This window comes from Prionailurus viverrinus, chromosome C1 (genome assembly GCF_022837055.1).
Source record: "Prionailurus viverrinus isolate Anna chromosome C1, UM_Priviv_1.0, whole genome shotgun sequence".
Lineage (NCBI taxonomy): Eukaryota > Metazoa > Chordata > Mammalia > Carnivora > Felidae > Prionailurus > Prionailurus viverrinus.
Genome location: NC_062568.1, coordinates 171,970,969 through 171,981,992, shown reverse-complemented (window position 1 = coordinate 171,981,992; position 11,024 = coordinate 171,970,969). Strand labels below are relative to the sequence as shown.

At 39.0% G+C, this 11,024-nt stretch overlaps 1 protein-coding gene across 1 annotated transcript in view; it reads left to right on the top strand.

Moving 5' to 3' along the window:
* Positions 1-903: 903 nt before the first annotated feature.
* Positions 904-11,024, top strand: part of ZYG11B (zyg-11 family member B, cell cycle regulator) — a 91,907-nt gene continuing 81,786 nt past the window's right edge. The window contains exon 1 of the mRNA XM_047872551.1: positions 904-1,101. Within this exon, the coding sequence (XP_047728507.1) occupies positions 1,099-1,101 (3 nt within the window). The 5' untranslated portion in view covers positions 904-1,098. The remainder of the gene's footprint in view (positions 1,102-11,024) is intronic.

Genomic DNA, 11,024 nt, shown 5'->3' with positions numbered 1-11,024 from the left:
TAATACCTAGGCTTTTGTTTGTTTGTTTATTTATTGAGAGAGAGAAAGAGAGCATGCGTGTGCATGCAAGCATGAACAGGGGAGGAACACAGAGAGAGAGGGAGAGAGAGAGAGAATCCCAAGCCAACTAGTGCTGTCAGCTCAGAGCCCAATATAGGGCTCAATCTCAGGAATAGTGAGATCATGACCTGAGCCAAAATCAAGAGTAGGAGACTTAACTGACTGAGCCACCCAGCTGCCCTGGAATGATTTTCATGATGGACAACAGAATCTAAACTCAAGAACTTTCAAGGAGGGAAAGTGAGGACAGAAGGGCCATGTAAGGAAGGGTGAAAAGATAATAGGATCAGTGGATTTTGAGTCTTGGAGAACGAGTTGAAGCAGTTTTGGAGTGGGGTATTAGAGGAAGAGAGCTAGAAATGAAGGGATTTGTGATGGGAGAGCCAGATAATTAAAATTGAGATTATAGAGGCGTTACAATGATAGGATATGATAAGATCTAAGGTAAGAGCATGGAAATGAGAGACTGAGGCAAGGGTGATCTCTAGTGGAGAAGAGCCTGAGAGGTGAGGGCATTGCAAGAATTACCTAAGAGGGCACAGATCACCCATAATTATGACAATGGTAGTAAATGACAATGAACCAGAAACGCAGGGTCTATAGGTTACAGAAACGAGTTAGTGCTCTAATTTCCTGTTATGACGTAATATTTAAAACTCTTATTTTTTAAAAGGCTAGGATTTGAGGCTCCTTTAAGGACCTAGCAGGGGGAGAACCCAGAGGTCAGGCGCGCGGTCGGGACTCCTCCGCTGAGTCTGCGCAGTGAGAGCGGAGGCGGGGCCAAGCTCAGGCTCGCCAAGGGGGTGGGCCATGCGGGGGCGGAGTCTATGCTCCGGATCGGGCTGCGGCTGCGGCTGCGGCTGCTGCACTTCCAGCTTCTGAGGGAAGGAGGCCGAGGCCTGGGCCAAGCCCGGAGCCGCCGCTCCCCGGAGCCTCCTGGAGCCTCCGCGCCGGCTCAGCCTGGGGGCGGGCTCAGGCCCAGCCCGCCGCCGAACCCAGGACAGAGGCTGCACGCCCGAGGACCAGGCCGGCGCAGCCATGGTGAGGGAGAGAGGCCTGCCTAAGCTGCAGCCGCAAGCCACCCTAGCCCCCGCGGCCTGCCCCTCCCTAGCTCTGATGTCCCCTCTGCCCCCTGCCTTTACTTCGCTCCCTTGTTACTACCCCTCGGCGCCTCGCTTCTCCTTCCCCCTGTTCCCCGGCCACCTGCTGGGGTGACATACCCCCCATCACCCCAGCGCTCTCCTTCCCGGTGACACCCTTTTTTATCACCTCCAGTGACAGCTTTCTCTGTCCCCTTTGCCGCCCCCTCCTCGTCCTTTAACCCGACCTTCCTTTTCTCTTACCATTTTACCTTTTTCTCTGTTTTGGGATCTCTACTCCTCTCTTTTTCCTCCCTATTTTCGCTCCTGCTCTTGGCTCTTGCTTCTTACTCCCTTTCATCATTTTATCTCTACTGCCCCCTCCTCTTCGTATCCTTTCTCCCCTTCGTCCTCTACCAGCCACATTTCCTCTCCCCCTTAATCGGATGTCCTCTCTCCCCCGCTCTCACAGCTGTCCCCATTTCCTTCTAAGGCTTCAGGGGTCTATGCAGAAACAGTTCGAGGGCGATTGCTTCCCAGGAACAGTGGGGCTGGTAGATTCATAGGCTTTCTTCTTCCTTTTCTTTTTTGTAAAGGGAAAGGAGGAGATGGGAAGTATTGGGGAGAGCCTGGACGCCTTATTGCCTAATGTTATTGCAAAACCTGGGTGATAGTGTGTTTTGGAGTGAAGCATGGGGTGAGGGCTGGCATCTGTACTATGACCTTTTGAGATATCCAGCCTTTTGACAAATAATTAAACATGTTTTGAAATGTATTTTTATCTTGTGTGTCTTTTAGTGTGGAGGTACAGTTTGGGAAGTTTAAAAATATTTATTTACAGGCTTGACTGTTGCTCGGAGCAAATGGTTTGTGTTTGTTTGGAGGCAGAGACCAGGGCATCAGAAAACTGAAAATCAGGTTGGCAGATTGTGACAATCTCTTTGATGCCTTCTGATACCATCGTTTGTTTTGCTCTTTCTGTCTTTGGTTGGGAGACCCTGATATTTGCACATTTTCTCCTTCCTGTTTCAAAATAAGTTGAGGCTTCAGTTGGTTTTTCATTGAGTTGGGTTACACATGGTTTGCAGTACATTTAATGAACACATTGCCCTATCATATATAGCAATCTAAATTTTGGTCCCTGGGAGGAATAAGACATTCCTGATAGTCATGTTCTCCTAGGAGGTTAGTCAGTTTTTGTTTTTCCTCCATTCGTTTTAGGAAAGTGGTTTATTATAAAATCATTTAATCTGGGAACTTCCCCTAACTGACTACATTTTTAGGGTATTCTTTGTCTACCTCTACAACAACCCTTCACATATAAAACCCATCACACTATCTTTGTGTATTAACCTGTTTCTCCCCCTGAAATGTGGGTTTTTCTAGGCAGCAATGTGCCTTACTTACTCCTGTTGTTCCCAGCCCTCAGGCCACATACATGGTTGAATGATTCACTTTGTGGCCTCGTTTTCCTATCTGACAAGTATGATTTTAAACTGAAATTTGAGGCAACTAGGGGACTACATAGAAAGAGTGAGTTTGAGAATTTTATTTTTGGTTCAAAAAATAAATTTAGTAAGATGGGATGATCACTTTAGAATAACACACCAAAGAGCTGTCCTGCCTAACACACCAAATTTCTAGGTTTTTCGAAGTGTTGGCCCTCCCACTGAAAATGAATTTATGAGAACAGAGGGAGAAGATTTAAACTCTTTTTGGGTGTTTAGGATCCAGAAGTGTCATTTGAGCTGGGCCTGAAAGATGAATGTGATTATGATAATTTGGGGAAGGCACAGAATGCTTTGTTGTGAATGTGAGTAGAAAGTAATGAGAGTATATTGTAGGTAGCAGGATCATCTTTCTTTAGCATGGAGAGATGGGGAAATGAGGAAATGTAACTAGAACGGTATATCAGGATGACATTCATTTCAACTTTGCCTGTAACTAACTTGATTTTCTTTACTTGTTTAAACACATACATAAGGGGAAGGGTGTATGTCTGGAAAAAGTGAAGAGAATGCAAAATAATAGCTTATGAGCTAAGAATTGTCTTTAGAGGCTACTCTATTTTCTTGTGCAATATATGTAGTAGGCAGTGAGTAAATAGAGTTAAACGTTATAAAGCTTTGTATTTTAGATTTTTCAAATTTTTCACTGTTGTGTTTTGAATAGTTGTCTAAGACAAGGGTTCTCAGATTTTACCATAAATCAAAATCAGCTGGAGGGCTGTGCCACCACTTCCTGAGTTTGATTTATCAGATTGGAATCGGGCCTGATAGTTTACATTTCTAACAAGTACTTATGTCATGCTGATGTTTCCGTTTTGTGACCAACACTTTGAGAACCTCTGGTTTAAGGTGTAGTTCTTTTTTTTCCTAATTTTTTTTGAGTGCCATTGACTGTGTTGGCACTGGGGGTATTACAAAATAACGGAACAGATATGGACCCTACCTTTTTGTATATTGTGTGCGTGGACAATATAGACATCAAGCAAAAAGTAATTTTAAATGTGAAGAGTGCTAAGAAAAGTTGTGGGATCATGATAGGGTGTAGTCAGGGCTGGCTTCTCAGAGGATTTTACTTTCAGGAAGGAAACCAAAGGATTAAGTTATAGGAGTTGTATTGTGGAAAACCACATAGAAGGAATAGCACAGTAAATGACCTGTGGTAGTACTCTCTCTTGCCTCCTTAACTCTGCATATCCTGCAGTCCTCAGCTCAAGGAACTCAGGGAAACCTCATCTGCCCCACTAACCCCTCAAAGAAAAATCCTAAGTCACAACCCCTCCATTGTGTAACCAACCCTCTTTCATAGAATACATATGAATTGTAATTATGAGAACTAGTCATAAATGCTAAAAAGTAATAAATCAGGGTAAAATATAAAATGACATTGTATAGTTGACCCTTGAACATTACCCTTGGGGGCATCGACCCCTGTGCAGTCAAAAATCCCAATATAATTTTTGATCCCCAGAAACTTAACTACTAATAATAGCCTATTGTTGACTGGAAGCCTTACTGATAACATAGTCAATTAATATATATTTTGTATGTTGTATATGTTTTATACTGTATTCTTATAATAAAGTAAGATAGAGAAACAATGTTACTCAGATAATCATAAGGAAGAGAAAATACTTTTTTTTAAGTTTACTTATTTTTGAGAGAGATGAGAGTAAACAGGGGAGAGGCAGAGAGAGAGAAAGAGAGAGAGAGACGGTGCAGAACCTAATGTGGGGCTCAGACTCATGAACCGTGAGATCATGACCTGAGCCAAAACCAAGAGTCAGATGCTTAATGGACTGAACCACCCAGACACCCCAGGAAGAGAAAATACATTTATAGTATCATACTGTAAAAAATCTGTGTATAAGCGGACCCACAGAGTTCAGACCCATACTATTTAAGGGTCAAAGGCATATGAGTGTGTGGCAACTATTTTAGATAGTCTAGTTAGGCTAATATTTATTGAAAATGATTGTGTTAAGTACTTTATATATTTTATCTCATTTAATCATCATAGCAACCCAATGAGAAAAGTACTAGCTCTGTGGAGGTAGAGACCATGTTTTGTTTGGCTCACAGTTGTATCTTTAACACTCACATAGTGCCTGGTGCATTTTAAGTGCTCAATAAATATTTTTTAAATGAATGAATGACTTTGGGGATGATCATAAAGTCAGAGAGGCATTGTTGAGAAAGGAATGTTTGAATTGGGGGTTTTAACAAGTGGGATTTTGTTGGGTAGGAATTTGGGAAGGAAGGCCATTCTTGGCAAAGGGACCAGCTTGAGCTTAAAAACTAGGACAGAAGCAGGCATGATGTATTCTGGGAAATATATGGCTTTACTATTGAGGGTGCAGGAGATGAGACTAGGTGAGCCTAGGGTCAGATCATGGAGGACCTTGAGTCATAAGCTCAGGAGTTTTGGCTTCACTATAAAGACCCAGAGTGCCTTGAAAGGTTTTCTTGTGTGAAGGAGTATCATAATTAAGAGATTTTGAAGGTTATCACTCTAAATCAATATGAAACATGATGGGGGGGGTAGAGCTATTGCACTAGACTAGGTGAAATGTAAGTGTATGAACTTTCACTCTAGGCTTATTGTGGTAGTGATTTAAATTGGAAGAAGGAGAATATAAGGAAGTAAAATGTGAAGATCTGGCATACACTTTTTGGCTACGTGAATTTTCCATAGAGGCATTACTGTGGAGTTGTAGAAGCACAGACTCACTAACAGCTTTGCAATTTTGCTCACTGGGCCTCAGTTTTTATATATGTTGCCGTTAAGGATTTATGAGAATATTGAAACAGAGTAAATTTACTCTACCAAAGACTTTATTTATGTAGAGTATGTCTTCCAAAGGTCATATATTAGGTCACTGAAAGAGAATCAGTACTTCCCAACCTTATTTAATTTTTTTAATGGATTTTGTGGTATAAGAAAGAGATTTTGGGGTGCCCGGCTGTCTCAGTTGGCGGAGCATGTGGAACATGTGACTCTTGATCTCATGAGTTCGAGCCCCGTGTTGGGTGTAGAGATTATTTAAATAAACAGAAGATTTAAAAAAAAAAGTAATTTTAAGTAAAATATACTTTATTTTTAAATTATTTATGTAGTTTAATAATACATTGAACAAAACATATTAAAACAAATTTCAGCCTTTTCCTATTTAACAAATGACACGTTAATTAAGATAAAGCACTATTTGTCATATTTTAAAATGAATATATTGCAGTGTAGATTGAAATTACGTTTGTGGCATCAAAATAGATACGAAATGACTTTTTAACCTTAAATTTGGAATCCTTGCATTTTTGTACTTAAAAAATCAAAAGGTTTTGTGCTGTTGTTTTACTTCTAACAACTTAAAAGAATTTTTTTAACTTTATTTATTTATTTTGAGAGAGAGAGACATTGCACACGAGTGGGGGAAGGGCAGAGAGAGGGACAGAATCTCAGGTGGGCTCTGTTCGCACTGATGGCGCAGAGCATGATGGCGGCCCAAACTCACAGACTGTGAGATCATGACCTGAGGCGGGATCAAGACTGGATGCTTAACCAACTGCGCCACCCAGGCGCCCCTGTTCTGTTTCATTTCTAAATGACAAAATAAAAGCAATGGCATTAAGCTGCTACTTGCAAGCCTGTTTCCACAAATAAAACTTTGGAAGTATAGTTCATTTCCAATAAATGAAGAGTCAAATTGAATATAACTATTACCACATTTCTTGTTTTTTAAGTTTTTATTTTAATTCCAGTTAGTTAACATACAGTGTCATATTATTTGCAGTTGTACAATTTGGTAATTCAGCAGTTCTGTAAATCACCCTGTGCTCATCACAGGTGCACTTCTTAATATCCATCACCTATTTAACCCAAACCTTAACCCTCTCCCCTCTGGTAATGGTCAAATTGTTCCCTAAAATTAAAAGTCTGTTTCTTGCTTTGACCCTCTCTCATTTTTTTCCTTTGCTTTTTGGTTTTGTTTCTTAAATTCCACATATGAGTGAAATCATTTGGTATTTGTCTTTTTCTGACTTATTTGCTTAGTGTTATACTCTTGAGCTCTATGGCAAAGTTTCATTCTTTTTCATTATTTTTTATGGCTGGAGATATAGATATCTCACACGGTCTTTATCTGTTCATCAATTGATGGACACTTGACACTTGGGCTACTTCCATGTCTTGGGTTGTAAATAATGCTGCTATAAACATAGGAGTGCCTGTATTCCTTTGAATTAGTGTTTTTGTATTCTTTGGGTAAGTACCCAGTGGTGGGATTGATCGTTGGGTAGTTCTGTTTTTAACTTTTAAAGTGATACTTTGCTCTTAATTTTAACAACATTGAAAATAGTAGATATTTCAAGATTTTATTGTGTACAGAGCATACGTGGTATGCATGTGAATTTATGGACTCTACCATACTTAAGGAGTCTGCAGTTTGGGTCCCGCTAGTTTATAGTCGTCCTATAGTGTTGCTAGGGCTGCACAAATTGTACTGTAGAGCTCAGGTGGCAGCTATAATATGGACAGCAATGGGTCTACGAAGATCTGTATCCTGGGTACTTGGCAGTGTCTAGCACATAGTAGGGTTCAGCAAATAGTTGTTAAATGAATGTGTTTTGCATATAATACTAGGACCCTTATTATCTTTTAATCTAATGATCTAATCATTTTATGAGAAAAGTCTGCATGCTCAGTAATACTGAGTACACATTATGTGTTTTTTGTGCTTCTGAGTTTTGTTTACACTGTTCCTTTTGTCTAGGATGCTGTCTTCTTTCTTGACTTTTTGACTTTGAGTGTCTCCTTAAGACCTATCTCCTTTGTGAAGCCTTCAGTTACCTCCAGGCATCCTTGGGTTACTCCTTTCTCTGTGTCTCTCTTGTACTTTGTATTGTTTGTTAAGGAAGGTGGCTGCCTCTCCAGATTGTGAGCTCTCTGAGGACAAGGACAGTAGTGTTTTTCAACTTCATGTTTTAAGCATTTAGCGTAATGCCTGAGACATAGTAAGTAAATAAATATTTGTTCAGTTAAAGAGTATGTGTACTTTGTAAAGAATTGCCTAAGGTAATGTTAACTGAGATGTGAGTTATGAAAAGGAAAGAAAGATGAATACTCTGCACAGGTCCCCTGAGAGGAAAAAGAGGTTTGATGGGCAAGAAATGTTGGATCAGATAGTTTCTCTTACTAGCCCCCAAGAGGTGCTTTTGAGCTAGAATAAATGTTTCTGTCCAGAAGAGTTCAACAGGAAGACTTGGGGAAGAAGCCAGATGATTTTGAGATGAATTGCCAAGCAATGTCTTTTTGTATAAATACTTTCCAATTATTTGTCTATAATTTGTGGAGATGCCCTTTCAGAGAATAGCATATTTAAACACAGATAGTAAAGAATCAGTTACTGTTAAATCTAGAGGGGTGGTTAATTATTTAAACATTTTGTTAGCTCTGTGTAAAGATCTTTTGTTTTTCTTTTCCTATCTTTAGTTCTCCCTTGTACAAACATTTTTCTTAGCTCTCCAGCATCTTAATGCCTGTTCAATGTCATATTCTCCTTTTCTAAGGACATTTTTTAAGCTTGAATGTTCTTGGTTACATGTCAGGTTTTTTTTTTTTTTCTTTTCATAGACCTTGTAACCTTTGGCAAATCATTTCACCTGTGTATGCCTTCATTTAAAAATTTCTCAAATGGAAAAGTTGTGTTTAATCTTCTCTGTGATCCCTTCCACCTCTTAAAAAATGTGATAAGATTCTAGCCAGTTAAGGTAAGTTGTTATATAGTAGATACATTCTGTTAGCTATAGTACTAAGGGGTCAGGGCACTTGAGCTCTTAATCTCCATGAATATATTACCAACTTTTCACACCCCTTCATTCCATTATGTTAAAATTTGAATAGTACTGTAGTATTTTAAAGGCATTTTCATATACGTCCCATTTATTCTTCATTACCATTTTGTGAAGTAGTCAAGATAGAAGTTTAGTATCAATTTTACAGGTAATAAAACTGAGAAGTTAATTTATTTTCCTGAGATCACACAGCTAGTAAGTAGCAGAGCCAGAACTGACTGCAGGCCAGTGTTCTTTCCATTATTAACCTGGCTTCTCTGTTTACCATATTATATTTCAAAACTCATGTTAGTAGTTAGGAGAAAAATAATGCTGAAGTATCTGTTTGAATTAGCGATTCCTAGGATCTATTCATATGTTTAATGATTACTGACCTGAATTTTTGTTTTGTTTCTTAGACTGTTTTATTACAGGAGTTAAAATGGAAGAGAAGGGTATTTATTTACCTTTCTAGGCCTTGATCTTTTTAAGTAGAACTCTAGCTCCTTGCCCTTTAGCACATAGTTGTTTGCCACACTGGCCAGGCCTTGAAGTGATACGTACAAGAAGCTTGTCTTACCTGTGTTTTCATTTGGCATCCAGGGATTTAGAAAAATAAGACCCTATAGTCCATGCCAAATAGTTCTATAAATCTGTACCCTTAGGCACAATATATCTGTGCCCTTGGTATTACCTTCCTTCTTCCTCATTTATAAAATGATTGTGTTTGGGGAAGGAGAAGGTAAAAGGTTTAGATCATATCTAAGGTTATCTTAGATATTTATTGCTAGAAGTTTGACTTGGTTGAATCAGTAGTAGAAAATACAAAAAAACAAAACAAACAAACAAAAAACCCCAAAACCAATAAACTAAGAAGAGATTTCCCATGGAGTACTACTAAAATAAGGAGTCAAAGATTGTCCAGTATCTGAACTTTCTTATACCTGTGAACTCAAATGACACTTGTGTGCCTTTCATTCCCAGTCTTTAATTTCAGGCCTAGACTTAGGACTTAATATTTCTCTATGGGCATACAGTCTTTTTGTCTAGGAGTTAAAATTATCTTAAGTACATCTAACAATAAATTTGTGCTTGATTGTTCGTTTGTTCACTCAATAAACATTTAGTGCCCACTGTGATAGGCATTACTTTAGGCTCTGGGAATGCAGCAGTGAATAAAACAGTTCTATTGAGTTTATCTTCTATAATAATAGGTAATATTTACTGAGCAGTTAATATATCAGTCACTGTTCTAAGTGTCTTCCACTTAGAATTTATTTAATTCTGACAATACTCCTATGATGTAGGTACTGTTATTGTCTGCATTTTGCAGATCATGAAACTGAAGCACAGGGAGATTAGGTACTTTGCCTAAGATTTTATTGTTTTGTGAGTGGAAGAACTGGCACTTTAGGCAAGCTGACTCTCAAACCACCACTTTTCAGAACAGTATTACACAATCCTTCAGGGAGATGTCAATAAAAATTTTATTTTTAATCATAAAATTGTCAAGTTTGTAATCTTTGTAGTCACCTGGTTTTTGTCCCAGTCTTAAGAAAAAAAATCATCCAGGGATACAAAAAAAAAAAGGAGCACTATCAGAGCCATTTGTCTTCTCTTGGAAGATTTGTCAGGTTTAGGAATATTTCAGGTATGTTGAGCCTGACTCACATGAGTTGGAACTGAGACAGCTACAAAAAGCCAGGATCCTAAAATTACACCGTTAGTGAAAAGGTAGCATAAAAAATAAATATCTGTTTGGGGTGCCTAGGTGGCTCAGTCAGTTAAGCGTCTGACTTCGGCTCAGGTCATGATCTCACGGTTCATGGGTTTGAGCCCTGCGTTGGGCTCTGTGCTGACAGCTTGGAGCCTGGAGCCTGCTTTGGATTCTGTGTCTCCCTCTCTCTCTGCCCCTCCCCTGCTCACACTCTGTCTCTCTTTCTCTCAAAAATAAATAAACATTAAAAAAAAATTTTTTTTAAATATCTGCTTGATGGTGTAGGGAGACAAAGAGGGTTATTTGTCTTGACATGGACTCTGCATGGGAAAAATCTCTCGAGAATTTACAACCAACAACCTGCTGTCCTATGTGTCTGAAACCTAAATTTATATTACTTGCGTGAGATCATGGCTAGTAAGAAGGGAATATTTACTGAATAATTACTCTGTCAGGCATTGTGTTATGGGCTTTGAACATACTTTCTCACTTCATCCTGACAACAGCATCATGAGGTAAGTACCAATATTACCCCATTGTACCAAGGACAGAACTGAGGGTCAGAAAAGCTAGATAGTTTACAGTTTAACACCACTAGAATTCAAATCTAGGTCAGTATTCTTCCTACTCACCATAATGCCTCTGGAAAGGGTACTTCATGTTTGTCCCTCAGCTGCCTTATCTGTAAAATAAAATTTGCAATATTTTCTCTTTCATTTCATAAGACTATTGTGTCAAATGAAATAAAGAATGTGAGCTGCCTTTGTTTACTGTAAGCCATTGTTACCAGCATCATCCATAAAGTATATTTTTCTTATAATTAATCAAAAGAGA